Genomic DNA, 21,306 nt, shown 5'->3' with positions numbered 1-21,306 from the left:
TACTTATTGATATACAACGTTTTATTATATTCAATAAATGTTGATAACATTGTTATTATCAAACATAAGTTTTGTAGAAATATTTTCCTAAAAGTTGTATAAATTTTTTGTCAAAGACTAATAATCCTTAAAAAAGGCGTAATAAAGTTTATAAGTAATTACGAAGATTTAAGCGAAACTCTGCTTTTATAAAGATTAAACGTACTAAGCATTTTGTATGAATATTTTTCATTAATATTTCAAAATGCTTAAGCACATTAAGCACGTTTTTGCTAACTATGAGACTTGCCGCAATGTATAAATTTTAGCTCTTTTGCCAAGATTTCCGCTTTTTATTTCAAGATATAATAAAATAGTGAATGTGGTAAATATTCTTATTTATACGCGTAAATATTTCTAGAACGTAAACACAATCCTATGAAAATGCAAAAATTATATTCAAATTCTGAAATACACACAATGTGCATTCGTTATACGTCTAATCTAAAAACAAAAAAAAAAAAAAAAAAGAATATAAGCGATTGTCTGGTAAGAGGCTATAAAGATCTGCATAATATATATACGCGGATTTAATAGCGGCGGGGCTTATCCCATTGCGAAATGCTTGGAACGTAAAAATATTTGTCGTCAACAGGGTTATGACCGTCGTGAGGTTATGCAGATTCTTTATAGCGGTGCAATCTGCACAGAATTTACTATTCCACCGACGTCACGTTGCGTTATAATGCAGAAATCACTTTAACCGACCCGAAACGCAACGAGATGTCGCCGCGACGTGGGAATCTCGGTATCTCTTTTTCTCCCTCAATTTATCCGCACGTCTCTCTGTTTTGAGTAAACCAGCCTTATTTGCAAACGCCTCTTTGAAGAGCATCCAGGCATCGTTCGAAAGGTACAGCCGTGCTGTCGGCAGAGGCTAAAATAAATAGCCCTGATTTAACGAGATGTTCTATCGCACCCTGCCCCGACCCGCTCGCTCTTGAAATATGGGTCACTCCGTTTGGAATTTTTTCATATTATAAAATTATATTCTTCCAGATTTATATGAAAATCGTGGCAGGAATCTCAACGAGATGGCCCAGGGCGCTCCGACGCGACGCGACGGACAACGCGCAGGAAAAATTATGAGGACGATATTAAATTTCAACTGTGATTTTAATTATGGGATAAGAACAAAAGAAATGTTTTGTCTCTCTTTTGGTATATCGAACGTATGCATATTACGTACGTCGTTACGTAAAATTGTTGTTTCATTATTTATACATTGCGAATGAAAATAGTGTGTAGTTGTTTTTTCATCGTAATTATCTCGAGACTTGAAAGAAAAAGATGGCAGTAGAATGAGCGATGCGATACGTCGCTCAAAATTAAGTTAACATCTCTTTCCATCCGCTCGCGTACTTCATGTTCCATGTCGCTGGAGCGTTACTACGTCTGGTAACGTAATGAAATGCCTTTCGTCGGCGCCGCAATTCTAAATTCGGAACTGCTATTCAGAAAATAAATCTTGTCCCCGTTCGTGAAACGACATTATTCGGCTATCTTCGTTCACGTAGTCTTAAGTATTAATAAAATTTAAATTTTTCAACTCTCATTCGAATTGTATATAACATATTATCGCTCGGTATTAGTTGGCGCTCGGTGTAGTTGATAATTAAAAATTTTGTTCAAATTTATATCGTATCAAAATATTAAATATCACACATTAAAATATTATATATCGTATATCTATATTTTTTAAAAATATTATATATTGCATTAAAATATATCATATATCTACATTAAGTAAACATTTCTCGAACACGCACATATTGACGTAAGATTTTCAATTGAAGTTATTTATGTTATTATCCATGTTTTTATTGCAAGCTTTTATACGTATTATGCAACTCCTCTCTGATTACAAGCAAAACGAAAGCAAAAAAATTAAACATAAAGTTCAACTCTCATTAGTACAACCGTGATTTCATTAAGTTGTAATGAATGAATTTAAAATCAGCATTTAAATAAAGCTTTCGACCGAATAAATTTTTTTTTCAAAATTCCTTGCTGCCCGAGGCGAAAGTTCGGGTGATCAATAAAACCGTTGAACTTCCGCCGCGTACTAACTTTTCGCGGAAAGTACCTCGACCTCCGGCTGCCTTCCCTTGTCGTCCATACGAATGATTTGACAGCACCGCGGCTCGATGAAATAGCGAGGAGGTAGGAGAATGGACAAAGACGAAAGAGTGGAACGAGGCAGCCGGAAAACTCGTTGGATTTTCCAACTTCGCCATTTTCTTTAGTTTCTTTTGGCATTTTCCCGGTAATGTACCCCTCCGTCGTAGCCGTAGCCACGTTTCCTTGAACGAAGCACCTACTCATTTCAGCAATAATGTTGCGGACAGAAAGAAAAAGATACAGAAAAGAAAACGAAAGAATGAAAGAGCGTCTTGCCCTTTTTCAAGTTTCAACGGTGCAAATTGGCGGAAGTAGGAGAGGAGCCTCGTGCAAAGCGCAAAGGCCCTTTTTTTCTCCACCGCTCTAGATACTACAACTTGCGTTTATACTTGCTTTTGCACGCTCATTGATTTTACTAGCCACGTTTCGCGCGTATGCTGACGCGCTTCTCGAGACTATTGGATCTCAGCATGGTAAACTGCTTTCTTCGTGGAATTTTATCTTGCTTGTTTTATATCTAAGTGTATGATACTTAAAATATCTTGTATGACATAAAAAATAATATTTTCAAGCTTGATATTCCTTTGTTAATTTATTATAAAGAATATATATTACACATGAATTAATTTTAATAATTATTAGAAATAATTATTTATCAGACATTTAATTTATACTTGCAAGATTGATAGACAAACAAAAATTGATTATGTGTATCTTCAGTAAGACTGAGAAATTTCAGACATTGCGAAAACCTGTTAAAACGTGTGGAAAAGCCATTGTCCGGTAAGAATGACAAATTGTATTTTAAAGCGTTCGTTGAAAACTGTTCTAACGCACAACCGGAATATACCGAATCCGAAAACTCTGCTATGGATGACAAATCGTCGTAGCAGGTGTTTGCAAGAGATATGAGATACGATCTTATTCGGGACTTATTCACATGTCTTATGCTTTTGAAGACGGCTTAATGTTTATGACGTTTGATAAATTTTAGTATTTACTATGACGAAGTATAATGGCAGATTTAATCGCGTCGTTTTTCCCCTTTCGTTTTATGTATTATAATAAATATTACTGTGTAATAATCTCTCTGAAAATGGACATTTTATATGATAATCATGTTTAGTTTACTTAATAGAGCTATTTTCATCGATGATAAAATACGGAATTTTAGTTTTGGGTTGCCGTTCTATTATTTTCCTAAGTGATACCGATATTACATAGGATATTAAAGCAAGATCGATTGGCAGGCGGCTGGAAACTATTAGTTCATAACAACAATGAATACATGACACTTTGCTACATGTAGTGGATGCTGAATCGATAATTTAAACTTGTTTGTCTCGCAGCAGTTTGCCAGTGGTTGGAATGTTTAGAAATTTTGATTGTTCAAATCTCTCGCAGAGAGAGAGAGAGAGAGAGAGGGAGGGGGGGTTAATTCTGGTTTGCTTGCCGTGCAATATTCAGAGTTTCCTGATATCGGCTTTAAATCTCATTTCTCATATCGCTTCTGGCTACGTTCAATTGATTCTCTTATATGCTTATTTAATTTATAGTAGATTTTATTAAAGATTCATTCAAGATTAAGAATTTTTATTCAGAAAAATTAGATCCAATTTTTTGTTTTAAAGAATATTATAATAATATATACATTATGCTATAAATAAATTGATGTATATATATCAAATTATGAATTTTATTCTAGATTTTATAATAAATGCAAAAATATTCTTTTTCGAGGAAGATTTAAAGTAAGATCTTGATCATAAAATTATGTAATATTAAAGGGGAAATAAAGCACTTGTGATGAATTAAGAAGTATCGTAATTAAAGATGTTAGCGATTAAGGATGTTTTAATTTTAACAAATGAGCTCTTTCCTATTTAGAAAATATCATGTTTCTTAACAACGAAAATATTTCTAAAGCAAATCGTAAACTCTTATCAGTAATTCTGCTTGGAGCAGCTTACTAACGGCGCAGTGTCGCCCGCGGCTTAAATCGACGATCTGAAAGGTTTGTCGACGAGGAACGAAATGTGAATCTTTCGTCCCACGGGTCCATATTACCGAAACGAACCGACCGTCCCATTCTAATGCTGCCGTCGAAGGTAGAAACGAGGAAGCGATTTTCAAGAATATATGGTACGGACAGTAACGATAAGGGATTTAAGCATAATAGGGGGTTGCTTCCCGCGGACATAGTTAGCTGGCTCCATGAAAAATACTAATGCGACGACCGCGCTTGCGGAGGTAAATTTAGCAAGTGGGTGGTGAAATAGGCCACACAAAAGAGAGATAAGCCCACGAGTATCGAATCGGATTTCGAGCACATAATATGTGAACTTAACTCGAGCACATAATATGTGAACTTAATTCGAGCACATAACATGTGAACTCAACTCTCCTACGTCTTGAATCGATGAAGGAGAAAATATAACTTGTATGACTTGCTACTTGATTCGTACATTTAGTCACCAACCTGTACAGAGATGATTTTACAATCTGGTTATTTTCGATTGTCAAGTGCCATTTTTGTCATCTGGTCTACAACTGCGATTAATCGATTTTCGCTTCTCGCAGGCTTTATGAATTGAAAAAGAGCATCGTCCGTTTCTCACGATTAAGTCATGCATACGTCGGATACACTTTCGTTATTTTCACAACACGGTCGCCGGGTTAGGTTACTACCCCACAAAAAACTTTCCAACAGGCAGTAAACATTTCAAGCGCGCACTTCTCAATTCGTTAGATATTTATGCGTGTTTTAATGCGAGTACGAACTCCCATCTGATTTACTGCAGTTGTGAAAAGCCTTAGTCATCGAGCAAACTTGTTGAAATGATGCACTAGTAAATATGCATTTATGCGAAGAAATTTATACGATCAGTGAACTCGAAAATTGATGCATAATAACTTAGCCTCTAGTTTTCGCACTTATTTGTTGAACGTTTTTCTGAATTGTTGTGTTCTTGTGCGATAATCGCAATTCGCGACAAAAGGTACTGATCAAAAATGTTTTAAATGATTTCATATATTAAATTACGATAATATATATAATTGATTATATATAATATTAATACAGTTATCTTTTTAAATAAAAATATTTTAACATAAGTTTATTTTAACAAAAGTTGTTACTTTTATTAATAATCAGATAGCTAATAAGTTAATAATTTATAGAAAGGAGAATTGGATAAATTTGAAATGATTTTAATGAAAAAGAAATAAATGTTTGAATCTAATAATTTGATGTTTGGTAATTATAATAATCGCTAAATAATGTAATGATATTTTTAAATATGCAATTTTTAACATCACTAATTTTACGTTTATAAAGATATTAAATGCCGCAGAGATTTTTAGCAGCGAAGTGTATATAGAGCTTCTGTCAAAGACGAACGAATAAAATCTTCGGAATCGTGAGCGAATTAATGAAATGCAGATTGCATTTAAGAGTGCGCGAGCTGCCTTCCGCCTCTCCGCTCTCGTCGCGTCCGCTTTACTGGGTTGGCGCTGGGATTTAATTAGCGCCATCCACCGTGAGAGATTCGGGAAACATTCGCCTCGTCTTCCCTTGCGTTCCAATCCTTCCGGCGGACTCTCGTCGCTTTTCGGAAGTTGTTAATTAAGAAGCCGACTAACAAAACAATCGTCCTGAAAGCATTCGCGGTCGCCTATTACATTCGGAGCGCAATATCATTTATGCAAGTTCGGCCTCGTACGAAGATGTCAATTCACATTCATTCATGTTTGAACACAATATAATCTTTACTTTCTAGAAAATAAAATAAAATTGCGTATATAAATTTTCAAATATGTATGTTGCAATCATATACACGATGTGTTAGAACTGTTTGACATTTATTTTTTAACTTATTTAAATTGGTGTTTCCTCAGTTTTTTATATTTTAATGACTCTCTTTCCTTAAAGTTTTTCATTTAATTTTTTAAATTATTACGATAACTAACAATAAGTCTCAGAATTAAAATATCAAAATAAAGGTCATTAGCACGATTATTGAAATTTTTTTTTTTCACATAACTAATTAAAGAAAGAATTAATCAAAAAAATAAAAGAAACATTTTAAATTTTTGATCACAATTTTTTTTCTGTGTAAATTACATATTAATTTGCGTTTAAATCTTCTGATCACTAATTAAAATAATATTTTTAGATATATCGTATACTACGGATCTCACTTTTTTTACATAGCATAATATATGAAAGATCTGAATATTTATGTTAGTTCATCCAACCGCGTGTATAAATGTGAAAATATATGTTCACTTTTTACCGTGCCCAGTCTGCCGTGAATGTGAATCTTCTACTCTTGCTCCCATTGTTTACGATATTTGTAATTTATATTCGATGGGATTTAATATCGTGCACGCGTACTTGTGGCTTGAACCGTTATAATTTTTCATCCGCTGTGAAATTAAAACATGATTTTTGTTCGGAATACAAAAACGTATGTGTATTGTGTTAATTTATTTTCAAACATTTTGAAGGTATTTTGATAACGCAGTCGCAATGTACATTGATCGACAGATTCTATTTTTTTTTTTTTTTATGAAAATAGAGAATAATAAATTTCAAAATATTTTTGATTATTAACGTCATATTATTTTACATATAAAATTGCACCAAAAAAAATATGGAGTTTTGACAAATATTTTATAGTCTAGACAAATTATTTATAGTCAAAATTATTGGAGTATTTAAAATACAAAATATCACAGCTTATTTTTTTATGAGAAAATTTTATTATATGTATATACATATATAATAAGATTATAAATTATGATTATATATTATATAATTTTTAAAAATAAAATTACTACTTTTCTCTTTTCAATGATACGTCATAATTTTTATAAACACTAATTGTAAGCCAGAGCATTGCATATTTTCCTCATATACGCATATTTGTTGTGTTTGCTTCATATATTATAATACATAGATGTACAATCCCAGCCAATAAGTCTTACCTAACTTAGAAGGCGCGTTCTTACCTTACCGATATTGCAAAATCTGATCTAATTAGGTTAATGGATAATGGGAAAACTTAGCTGCCGTTGACGGTTTATTGTTGGATACCGGCTCAACGAAACTCAGGACAGCGCATAGCTTATTCGAAGTTTCACTGTCACAGATATCTCGGGCATCTACGTCGTCTACGTTGGATTTCTCGTTTCTCATTAAGCAAGCCAACCAATCCATTCGCGCGCGCAAACTTGCATGTATCGCGCGGAATAATTATTTGCGATATTCTCGTAAATGAAGCCATCGGGTATACTCGGATCCTGTAAACGAGCTCCAACAGTATCTATCGATAATAATTGCTTTCATGCTTCAATTCACAGTTGCCAAAGCTTTATCTGCACCAACTATTGTTTGCCTACACTGCTTCTTTTGAATATATTTACTCACAGTGTATAGTGCATTACATAAATAAGAACTTGGTTTTAATGATGAATTATGAATGATATAAATATATGTAAGAACAAATAATTATGTATTTTTTTTATCTTATTAAAGTTTAAAGCAAATATTTATGAAACAAAAATTAAAAAGTTGTTACCATTTTAAGCAAATCTGCAAAAAAGAACACTACATATGTATGTGCCATTATTTACTCATTCATTTTGAGATAATGAATTTTATCTCTATCATATATCTATAATATTCTTATTATACATATATACTCTTAAATTAAATTTTTTGTTTCTTTAAATATATTACATATATTATTTAGAAACTTATGATTAGAAGCAAATAATTTTTATTTTGAAATGTATAATAAAATTTAATATAAATATTAAAGAATATTTTTCTGTAAAGAATATTTTTCCATTTTAGCAAATTTTAATTTTTAATGATATATTAATGATATATTATCAGTTTTCTAATTCTCTTTTTCTTCTTTTTCTTCTCTATCTTCTCTTTTCTTCTGTTATAATTTTCTTAAATTCATTACCTGTTCTTAATTTAAAAAATAATTTAGCATTCACCGGTAAGATACGCAACGGCGGAGTTTATAATATACAACGTTGATCTGTAAGATATATTATATATATATATATATATATATATATATATATATATATATATATATATATGTACGTTAAAAAGAATGGTGTTCAAAAAAATTAATACTTTTAAAAATATATAGTTATTGCGCTCAATTCAAGTTTTTACTTTTTAAAAATTGAATAGAAAAAATAATACATGAAATTTATAAAAAAATTGTTGTTGAATAAAAAAGGTTTAAAAAAATAATAGATAAAAATTTAATTTTTTTATAGTTTAAATTATTATAAATCTGTAAAAAATAATGTTAAAATATTTCATATGTATCTGTAAAGAATATGAATTATTGTAAATATTTTATTGAATATTTTAAGTATTTTAAAATAAAATGCAAAATATTTTATATAGTATTACATATATTACACAATATTGCAAATCCGTAGTTGTTACCGTAGAGATAACCAAAGAAACCGCAGACTATTTAAAAAAATTTTAAGCAACAAATATTAAATTATAAATTGCTCATTTTATGGTTGCTATTTCGGGGTTTTTCTTCCTTCTATTTTGATCATTCTCAATTGCTTCTTCATAGCGTTCATGACATTCATTCGCGAAAACACTGTTAATTGCGATCGTGTACGCATTAATCAAGAGACGATTATACACCCTCGACGTTAATAACATGCAATGCGTACTTTATTATACTGTCACAGCAGAGAATAAAGAAACGAAAGATACGTTGAGCTATAATATGTTTAGCTCTTAGACTCTCTAGAACTTGTAATGCGTTTAATTTCATACGTCACTCAAGTGCGACAATACTATTACTGTTGCTAACAAATAATGTTTTGACGGTGATAGAGCCGTTCCTACTAGGTCGAATTTCATCGCACGAATGATAACAAGGATCCTATATCAATGGTAGATACTGTATGCCACAAAATGAAGGTCAAACATAAACATTGTTAATTCGTTATTGCTAGTAGCAACATATAGCCTATTGTTAACATTTAACCACCTCGTCATTCGCGTCTCGAGACTCAAACAGGAAGATAGTGATAGAAACGGCTCCGCGTATATCACCGCATTATCTTTTGTAAATAATTTTATTATTCCGTATTAAAAGTTTAATGTCTAATGAATAAATATACAAATTAAAATTAAAGTAAATATCAAACTTCAATATTTCAAAATATAGTTTATCGATAATTTATGCACGAAACACATGTATTTAATTAATAAATAGATATATATCGCGACTATTTTAAATTATTTAATCTGACAATTTTTGTGTATTCTGTGTTTTTTCGAAAATATATTAAATTACGTTTATATCGATGAAAAAAGATTAAAATTTGACAAGGGAATTCTTTGAAACTAAATATATTTATATAAATATCTCTCGTTCACATAAATATCGAATTAAACAAATTAAATTATTTAAATTATTTTATTTTTTATGATTTTGTTTCCTACTTCAAATTAATAAGAACATGCAAAATATGTGTTGGTAAATAACTATCTCTTACTAATTGAATCATTAATCATAATAATCGTATGATAATAATAGTGTTTTTCGCGTTTATTTATGGAAGGTAGTGCGACATATGCAGAGCCGTTCCTATTAGGTCAAGCCTTATCGCGCAAATGATAACAAAGCGATCATATATCAATGATAAACGCTATATGCCACATAAACATTGTCATTCATTGTTGTTAGTAACCTATTGTTGACATATGATCACCTTGTTGTCAGTCGTGCTACGAAACTCGAACAGGAAGGTAGTGATAGAAACGGTCTTCTGCTATCGTCACACTATCTTTTGCAAATAAATACGAATCATTATTGCATAATTATTACAATTAGCGAATGATAATTTATAAGCGATAGTTATTTATAGAAATATATATTTTGCATATTCTTTTAATTTGATGGAGGAATCGCAATCACAATAGAGAATGGAAATTGTAAATTGTTTCTTTATTCCGATATTTACTTAAATATACTTTGTTTCGAAAATTTCTCGCTTCATACTTTAAACTTTTTACCGATATAAACGTATTTCACTTTCAATTATTTTCGTGCACGTAAAGACTGCAGAATAATACACTAATTGTTGGAACATATGATTTATAAAAGCCATAATATATCTATCAATTAATAATTATATTTTCCAAAAATTTACGTGTAAACAATCGGCAAAATATATTTTTAAATTTTACAATTTGTAAATATTTATTTTTGCATTTAACTTGTATATTAATTTATTTGTGTGTTATAAAATACAAAATAATAAAACTTCCCTAAAATAAAATGAACATTATTTGTTAAAAATAGCATTGTCGTGATGAATAGCAAGCGAATTTGTCAGTTGAGTGCTAAGTGGATAGTTCAACATATTTTTTATTTTGGTTTTTTATTTTTTTAGTTTAGTTTTTTTATTATAATACAATAAAGTACATATTGTGTATTATTACGTCTAGAAGTATCATACAAAATGTCACGAGATCGAGTATTCTACTGATTAGATTGCGCGATCGTAATTAACAATATTTTCGCGAGTGAATGTCGTGAATGGGTGTGCTATGAAGAAGCAATAAACGATGGACAAGAAAGAAGGAGATGATCCGGAGAGAAAGGAAGAAGGGGGGAAGGGGTAATGGACGATAGCAGAGGAAACAAGGTGAGCAATTTGTAATTTGATAATTATTTGTTTGAAATTAATTACTGGTTTGTCTCCACGATAGTAATTTATTTTAAAGTATTATGTAATATAATGTATATAAAATATTCTGGATTTTATTTTGAAATATTTAAGATAGTTAATTAGATATTTGCAATTAATTAATATTCTTTGTAAGTATATATAATATGTTTTAACTTTACTAAAGATACATAATTATCTAAATTTTTTTTATATAAGAATTAGATTTTTATTTGTTATTTTTTTAGAAAAGTTTATATTTAAAGGAAATTATCTCTGATGGAATAATGTATTGTTTCTTCTATTAAATATTTTTTTTAAAAAACGTACGAATAAAAAATTCAATTGTCTGTACAATAACTATATATTTTTTCATTATTATTTTGGACATTACTTTAATTTGGCTATATTTAATCTTACAGATCAACATTGCGTACTACAATTCCGCCGTTGCACATTATACTGGTGAGTGTTAAATTATTTTTTTATTTTAACTTGAAATGTTGTATTATTACAATGTATGACTTCTTACATATATTTATTTAATATATTTAATATATTATTATTTACATATATTTCTTATTTAATATTATTTATTATTTAGAATTACAAACTATTTGGTATATATATATATATATATGTATGTATATGTATATATGTATATATAAATTTATTATTATTTCATTGTTATTATTATATTTAAAAGTTTCAATTGAGATTATATATTATAAGAATAATAATAAATAAATAAAAAAAAAACACTTGATAGAGAGATTTATTGCCCTACTAATAGACTAACTTTGACTTATCTAAATATTGTATATCCAAATATTAAAATATTTCTATAGATTTGTTTAAAACATTAGCAGGATATTAATATTAACGATTTAATCTTGTTCCAAAGCAATCTTGATAAAAATTAAGGGATTTTGTTTTCTTTCAATATATAGAATAAACTAATATTAATAAATTAATAAATAGAAATGATATATTTGATGCAAATTATCAAATATCTGAATATACGAGGTAACGCATCCATAATACGAATGAGTAAAAATCTGATGCGATTAATTTAAGCATAGAATGTGTTGTTTTTTTTCGTTTGCGCATATATTAATAGGATTATGTAATTATGCTTATTTTGATTAATATGATTAAGGATTATTAGATTAGAATAAATTAATCTTGTCCAGAGATATAGAAGGAGAGGATACTTATAAGTAACAATCTCTGTAGAAAATTATAACAAATGATTATTATTTTGATGACATTAACATTTAAAAGTTTATGTACATATGTTTGAATAGAAAATTCGTTAAATTTAATGCAGATTTTATTAATTTTTTTTAATGATAAAAAATTATTATAAAAGTTAAAAATTTACGAAATGATAATTTAATCGTAACATTTCACTGTATATACTCGTCAAAGAGCGTATTAAAAAGTTTAAAGTTATGAGTATTCAATAATATTCATACATAGTTATTTATTCTGATCATATTTTTCTGGATCGATTTTAATATTTTGCGTTATATATTTCTTCGTTTTTTTAACATCCTCATCGAAATAAAATTTTTATAAATTATATTTTGTTTTAAATAATCTTTTTATATAGTTTTTTAAACTTTTTACTATCAACATTTAACGTTTAACAAAGAAGAGTGTCTAAAAAAAAAAATATTTCACGTTTTCTGGTTTATGCGCGTCTGAAATTTTATGTAACTCTAAATCAGGTCATTTTATGTTTATAACAGTATAACTTTAATTTTATAAGTCCGCGTCTCTTATGCAGTTAATAAAATGAGTAAAGATATTAATGTTAAAAACATTCTGAACATACGCGTGTAGTTGAACGACTATCCAGGAATTTATATTATAGAAATTTATGAGTCCCCTTAAGCACTTTCCAGGGTGAAATTTTATTATGGGAATAGCATCCAATTATTGGGCGTGACGCACCCTTCGGGCGTTTCATAGCCGTGGATTTGTGACATTATGAAACTCAAATCGCGAGTTTTATGGCGACAAGATTCCAAGATGTTAGCCGGATGGGTATCGTGATATCTTTTATATAGTTCGCTCTATAATCACTATATTATCGCTACCGATATATTTGCAGGAATTCTAAATTTATATTGACCGAGCACATTGAGCTTCTATTGGTCTTCGCGCAGAAATGAACTTTTGAGCTCAATCATTCTGCAGTATTAGTGCTATTACACTGATTTTACAAACTTTGTTCTCTCGTTCGCGATCGCATTGTATTGTAGTATATACCGCGACTTGTACAGATAATGGACGAGATTCGTTAATTTCGAAATTTTCTCTTGAAACGAGAAACGTAATTTAAAGCATTACTTTTAAAGAGTATAAAATAAGAGAATAAAACATTGACTATTTACCATACTCAATTTTTTGAAATTTTTTAGAATAAAACAAGATAGATCTTTGCCCGTAATTAATATTATAATTCTTATTTTCTAAAATATGAACAATCAAAGATAATTTTAATATTGGAGCATCGTCATCTAGTTTTGCGCTATTCCTAAAATCTTAGCTTTCATATCGAAAGATAATGACTTTTATTATTTTATTAATAAGAACGAGGCAACTAAATGTGCATACGATGTGTGTGCGAGAGCGAGGTTAGCTGAAAAGCATCATGAAGAGCAAAAAAGTGAATGATTATGATTCCCTCGCCAGCTGCTCGCGTCTCGATATGCACTGTATTAACAGCATAATATGCCACATCACGCCCGTACTCTCCACATCCAGCATATTCGAGAGTCGGGTTTTTATCAAGTCACTAACACTTCTCTTGCATCTTTCGTTTCGTTCTTTCGGTGCCTATCGTCTCGCGCAACCGGTACTATGCCGAACATACCACCATCTTCCTGCAGTCTATATGATGTAAATTCATATCTTTCATTCGTCATGAAATATTTAAGAGTTCATTCCGCGTTTTCATCTACCTACGGTTCTCTTTCCGCACGTATTCACGCCCGAGCTCGTCAGATTATACGCACGTACTTATACGTGGAGTATATTTCTTCGCCGCACGATAGCATGTTTTATTTTTCGTTGCAAATTTATATTACTATATCAAGTTTGATTTTAAAGGAAAGGACATTCCTGTTTGACGAGCGTTTTCTCACGTATCATTATGTCATGTTGACGAGTAAATCCTATTCATTTATGCAGTAGAACATTGTTGGTAATTATATATTTTGAAGCGCTGTGCTATCAGTTTACTAATAATTCTGTAGCATCATTTTAATGCATCTATCTATATGTACATCTTAACTCATTCTGTCGTAATGTCAGTATATAATCATAATTTCTGAACAATTTTATATATAACTTTTAACACATACTCGTACAGCTACGTGTAAAACGTTTCATATATTAATAATTGTATATACGCACAAAATATATAATATGCAACAAATCGGTTTTTCTAAATAAATTTTTCATAATGCTTAAGACATGAATTCTGCAAGAATTCTGTAATAATTATATATTTAAAAATTTTTTAAAATAGACGTTATATGTGATGTATTATATCGCTCATGAGTCATAGAAAAACGTTGCAACAATTCCTTCGACATAACTTCCATCCGAATAGGTAGTAACGTTATAAGCCATAATATATAAAACGATAAGGAGAAGTTTGTACCAACATTCTTACGAAAAGCTTATGAACTTTCGCTACCTAAGCGTTAAGTCTCGAAGAAACGAGCGTTCGCGTTCGCCTTTCAGAGAGAGACTTTCCGCGCTCTTATTTCCTGCAAACGTTTTCTTCTCAGATTAACGTAAGTAGCTATGCGCGGACAAATCTTTTAGATACGCGATAAGGAAAAAGAAAAATAAGAGAGAGCAATATCCATGTCGCTTACGCGAAGTTTACGACGAGAGTATATCTACTATATTGCAAAGTTTCTAGGTGCAGGCATATACATTGATTTCGCTGTGAAAGATGCCGCGTAAATATTCATGATACTGTTAGGAAGGCCAAGTGTTGAGCATCAATGCCTACCATCAGTAGCATACGTACATCTATATCAAGTGCAAACAAGCAATGCAAACGACTACTTCACTGCTCTAGAGACGCTATTGCGCAATCTCAAGTGTCACGAACGCGCATCCGCTTATCACGAAATCTGTCCCTAGAATCGAGCTTCTCTAATCACTCCATTCTGCATCATACCAGCCAACTAACACAATTGTTCGTATATTGTCTCGAAATAACACCTGAGGGAGAAAAGTTATCGGAACAAGTTAGTACAATTGTCATTGTGTAACGCGAAAGTGAAAAGGAATTAAATTTTACATTTTATTATAAGAGTAATTCAAACATTTTAATTTTCGAATATTCTATCTTAAAAAAATGAGAATAGCGCGATTTTCTTTGAACTTTCAAGATATTTTATTATTTATTTTTGATTCAGTACGCGCGCGTCGCAAGTCTATTCAAAATCTCACTTTACACAATAATTAGCAATAATTCAACGCACAATTCTTTCGTGTGATATTGTCATTATCGCCGTTAGAGACTACTGTAGTAGAATCAGTATCAAAGGCCCTACGTGATAGATCTCTGTTGACGGCTTTCTTATTCTCTTCTTATATCTGCGACCGGCAGAATTGTTCAATTTCCTTCTCTACAATCTCGCAAATACTCGTCAGTATATCAGTAAAGTTTACTTTATATGGTAAGAACTATGTGCATGTATGCGTGTGTGTGTGTGTCACGTTCCGTGTGCCATCGAAGGTGCGAGACGATCTCTCGCTCGCCCTTCTGATTTATCGCGATGCTGCAAATTTCTTACCGCGTGATGCCGCCCTCTCCGCTTTTTGCCCCGCGGTATCCGGTTGATTGCCAACCGATCGTTTCGAGGGAGAATCGAGGATGAGCTGTCGGGCGAATGAAATGCGCATTCGCGAATGAGGCATACGCTAGAAAATCGTCGGTCGTTGCGTCAACACGCGAACCGTCTGGTTCGTGAACAACGCATCTGCCGTTGTTATACTCGAGGCTTATTTATGCCAGCGACATCGAAATTGCGTGTAGTTAAATAGACGATATTTCTCCGATGATATTCATTGATACTTCAGTAGGCTCGATCCGCAATAATGACCCGATAATCATATTTATTTGACAACCCGAAGAGTGGTGACTCGACTCGAGGCGAAATTATGGCAGGATGCATAGCCACGTGTCTTTCAAGCGTAATTGGCACGATAGAGATACTTTCATCGCGATATATATAAATTTATATCTCTAGGTGCAGATAAATTTGCATAATTTCTTTTAATGCTGTCTGATATGCTTAAACTGCACAAAGTGAATTTTATAGAGTTATGAGGAGTTACACGTGAATTTAACAGTTTTAAATATATATTACATACAAATTATACATGAGATATTATATGAATTTTTTCATATGCACGGTAAACTTTTAAATAAATTTACAAAAGTCTTAGTACTTTTTTGAATTATGTTAAATTATAATTGATTTAATAAAATTTACTAAATACCAATGATAAAAACAAATTTATAAGTAGATATTTGCATTAAATTTTCTGCTGCTAAATAAATGAGGAAAAAATTGATAAAAGTTTGAATAAAAATTTGATTAAATGTTTGAATAAAAAAATGTTAATCATATATTTGATAATACGTTCGAAGTTTACGGTTCAATGATTCTAACTGTATAATAAATATAAAGTAGAAAATTATAACGAAAAGAGCAAGTAACAAGAGAAAGAGGTGCAGATTCTACCTACTTGTGATGCCACAATGCGATACTCGTCAAACCTGTTCGCGCCGATTTTTTTACTGTTAAATAAAATATCTTCTACTAGATGTGTGTGTGTATGTGTATGTGCTGTGTATGTATTGATGACAATGACATAGAGATTTAAAACTTGTGAGCCATATCAATCAATCTATCAATCCACTGTTAATGGATCAATATGGTAAATTTTCAGTTTTTGCCAGGAAGCAAAATAAAAAATATTTTTTATTTAAAATTTTTCAATGCGGAATTTTTGCAATACATGGTTATCTCTTTAATAAACAAAGAAAAATATATCATGATTGACTAATTATTTAAGCAGTAATAAATAATTGTTTAAATGTATAAAATAATTGTAAATCTCTTTTTTTTATAAAATTTTGATGTTTCAAATAATCTCTAATTGAAAAAAATATTTGAATGGCGATAGTACTAATTATAAAAAAAATATGCTATTTATTTTGGGATATATGCATGACATATTACACGGCAAAGGCTAATGTTATCACCGGTTATCACAAATGCTGTATGTACAGCTGTACACATATATCAATGATGGAATTTATTGATAATAGATATCATAATCATCAAGTAACAATGGATTTACTAATTAAATTGCAAACAGCAAAATAATAAAAATCTTTTTCAGATTTTATATTTTATCATATGTAAGAAAGTGGTGGAAAATGCTGACCCACGTGTATCATCAAGTAACAATGGATTTACTAATTAAATTGCAAACAGCAAAATAATAAAAATCTTTTTCAGATTTTATATTTTATCATATGTAAGAAAGTGGTGGAAAATGCTGACCCACGTGTATGATTGTAAAAGGTCTTCTTCATTCTCGTGCTCGTATTCCTTTCGCATTATATGTAGAGCTGCTCTTTGGCATAATCTCTCGAGCTTAAGCCGAAGAATCAAGTCGAAAGTAAACTCTCAGAGTATAATTCGAGAAAAAGAGTAAATCGTTTCTCGTATACACGCGCTCTAAATACGAGTCTCGGTCTTTTGTTAGTCTATAAACCAGAAGTATCCCATAACTCCGATATTTTCGTCGCGACACAAGACCAATGTTAACGAAAATTGTACGCTCGTACCTTCCTATAATCGTAAATATAATATGAAATATTTTAGTATTTAACGATACGCCGTTTAGCGTTTTATTGAGACCTTTATCGGTAGCTTCAATTTCATTTTATGAGCTCACCTATCATGCATTTATAGTTGCCGGTATCGCATACGACAGATTTCGTTTGTGACCGTCTCGAGATTGTTTTCCCTTGAGCGAACGATATTAAATACATGTATAAAAGAGACATAACAACGATGCTATGTACAAATTAGGTTTGACGGTACGCAATTTGCTCTAATTTCATTATTCATTGAAACTCTTTTTATCAAAGCTGCGCTTTGAATAAGCGACTCTTCTCTCTGCTGTTTTTCTGTTATTCCCAAGCAAGCGTCTCCACATTTTTAATCTGCTTAGGGGAGGCATTATTTCTTCTTTTTTTCTTTTTCTCTTTTTTTCTTCCTCGTGCGTCGCTCATAAAATTATGAAATATTTAATATGCGATTCATTTATACTTTCTGCGTGGAATCGTGGTTTCTTTATTTTACTCATCTTTATTTTATGTGACCACTAATATAAACATGTAGTTGTAGATAAAAATATTTTATTAATCGAATCAGCTATTATGTATATAAATACCGATATTATATTTTTGCCATTATTTCGCATTGTTTTGTCAATTTCAAAGTAAAATTTAATCAGTATTAGTGATTGCCAACAGAAATATAGCGTATCCGAAAGCTTTTAGCAGTTAACTTGAAAAATGCATGCACATGTTTTATCGAAAATATCGCCTAAATTCCAAGGATTACCGTTATCAGCCAGTAGAAAGTGGTACTAGTATATGTTGGGGCTGAGGAAGCGAGTCGTTAGTCATCCCATTTCCATAACCTGAACCAGCGTTGCCTAGAGCGCGTAAAAATGAAATGGAGGTAGAGGCTGCGCACAGGGGCGTATATGCCATGTGAAAAACGACCGGTTGCGTGGCAAAGCCGGACGATGAGGCACTCGCGATAAACTCATTCAAGGTACAATGACATATCCCGACCGTCCGACGCTCCCGTCCGAAGCCTCTGCGTGCGAGTTAATATATGCGACAATCATTTTTTTCCGGGGGTAGATAATTCAGTCGTGTCGTTATGACGCATTCGACTTAGCTTTTTTAAAGGCATCTCATTCTGTAACGCGTTCGCACGAGAGTGCTATCGACTCCCCATTACAAATCGTCTGAGACGCTTTTGCAAGTGTCAATCAATTTGCACGCATCGGATTTCCTTTCAAGTCGAGTCGTAAATGTGACGAACGAGAGCCCGTAAGAATGATTTGATAATTTTATGATCTCCATGTGGTATCACGTTAATTAGTAGGATAATTAGCATGTGTTACAGAAATTTCCTGTGTTCCCAGAATTAATGAACGACCAGTGATTTTTGCGACTCATGAATAATTCCATGGTCTGCGTAACCTGTCTTTGGCAGAAACTCCAGAAAGCATTTCCGCATTGTTACCGCAAATATCCTTCCTTGTGTAAGTACGCGTGAGTTAATACCTGTGCTACACTAACTCCGTCATTATGGATCTTGAACATGAACAAAGAAGTTATCGTCGCGTTTGGTTACGGTACGATGATGAGGATACCACTTGAACGTAAATGTCACTTCGTGAACCATATTATTATTCGGTACCATTTATGAGACACTGCTGCTCTAGTTTGTAATTGGTAAATTAATCTTGTACATGCAAATTTTATATAGGTACATCAAATGCTATTATGAACTTGTAAATATATAAAATTATTAACATTAAAGTTTATTCTAAAATACTATTTTCTTGAAATAATATATAATAATTTAGCAAGTATTATATCTATTTATATGTACAGAATATATTTGATTATTGTTTGTAAAAAAATTTAGTTATTTAGTTTTTTTAATAAATTTTATATATATATTTTTTTTTATACATATGTATATTAATATATATTTTATATATATAATTATATACACATATATATATATATATATATATATAATGTACATAAATTTTATTTTTATTTATATGAATTATTTACTGTTTTATAAAACTATTTTTTTTTATAAAATATAACATTAATTTTTTTAAATCTAATTCACCACATACACACACACACACACACACACACACACACACACACACACACACACACACACACACACGAGTTTCTAAATGTTTTTAAATGTTTATTTTCTCTCTCTCTCTTTCTCTCTCTCTCTCTCTCTCTCTCTTTCTTTCTTTAAGATGCATTGAAATTAGTCCGAAAATGCATTCTTTCAAGATCATTAATCATGGTTATTCAAGCTCATTATAAGTCGTTCTATTCTTCTTGATGAGAAGCTACAACATCGAGTTAATGAATATCTATGATCCTATTTAAAACATAATTAATGATCTTGACATTGCAAAAAATTCTTAAAGAAAATTATTTTCTTATCTTTTAACTCTCTTACAATTAGTTTATTTCTTAAACATTACTTCTTAGAGGATTGAAAGTAACTGTTATTAAAATTTAGCGTAATAAAAGAAAACTTGTTGTATTATAAATACGCATGTGTAAGCATCGCGTAAATATGAAAATTTAATGATCCTGCAACTCACGAAGACGAAAGGTTAAGATATCACTTACAATCAATCATAACCTTGTCGTTGACAAAAAATTCAGTGGTATAATTATTTGCCTGTGTAATTTTGCTGTATAATTGAGACTATAGGAATAAAAAATGTAGATCAATGAATTCACATAAGTTGGTTATGTCCAAGTACTTGAACTTTAATAAAGGCGGATGGTGAAAATTATATATCGATACCGGCTGTAAATACGTAATTATTAATGACCATCAGGTACACACATAATTACAATGGGAGCTTTGATAACGCTTTAATTGGAATCCTAATTGCGAGAGCGAGTAAATGAAACTAGATATATACGAGTTGAATGCTGCTACACGCCGATGACGATGTAGGGTTTATTTCTCGCGACGCCGTGAGGCAAAACAGTCAACACGGACGAGGGCGGGTAGTCAGTGTATATCTATCCTAGACGCGCGCGTTTATCTGCATAGTGGTTCGCGCGTGTTAATTTTAATCTATGAAATATAACGCGGCGATCGCTCTCGGGTAAACGTAATCTGCATAAGAGCCGGACGTAACGACCGCTACTATCTGCCTAAAATGTCGTTACTCGTTATCTATCGAACGGACTGGTATGTCGGCAGTCGTTGGTAGAATTACTAGCCGGATGCCATTGATAGTTACCGACGAGATGGTGAATAAGCCGGGGAGGAATTTCTCGCGCGGGATTCCTTGAAGAGAGCTGAGACTGTAGAACGGAACGTTTGCAAGAATACTCTTTCTCTACTTCCCCCTTTTTTTTCTTTAGTTCGTCAATTAGTTCTTACGTTCGTTCATTCGTTCCTTCCTCTTGCGTTTCCCCAGCCGCGGATTCTCATGAATGCCGCGAATAAAGGGGATCAATCCGGTGGGATTGCCCCGGGATGGATATAT

At 31.4% G+C, this 21,306-nt stretch overlaps 1 protein-coding gene across 15 annotated transcripts in view; it reads left to right on the top strand.

Annotated features, from left to right (window-relative positions):
• LOC140666131 (autophagy-related protein 16-1-like) overlaps positions 1-21,306 on the top strand; it is a 277,683-nt gene that overhangs the window by 33,834 nt on the left and 222,543 nt on the right. For 6 of the 15 annotated variants that reach the window (XR_012046715.1, XR_012046714.1, XM_072892986.1 and 3 more), the window contains one exon: positions 11,319-11,361. The exons of 8 other annotated variants lie outside the window; for them this stretch is intronic. Coding sequence is in view for 5 of the 7 variants with exons in the window: in XM_072892986.1 (XP_072749087.1) it covers positions 11,319-11,361 (43 nt within the window). In the remaining 2 variants the exon portion in view is untranslated. Of the gene's footprint in view, positions 1-1,038; positions 7,780-11,318; positions 11,362-21,306 lie in introns of those variants that run through there. One more of the 15 variants, XM_072892987.1, reaches the window with a different exon arrangement.

This window comes from Anoplolepis gracilipes, chromosome 5 (assembly GCF_047496725.1).
Source record: "Anoplolepis gracilipes chromosome 5, ASM4749672v1, whole genome shotgun sequence".
NCBI classification, from domain to species: domain Eukaryota; kingdom Metazoa; phylum Arthropoda; class Insecta; order Hymenoptera; family Formicidae; genus Anoplolepis; species Anoplolepis gracilipes.
This window is presented reverse-complemented; position numbering and strand designations above follow the sequence as displayed.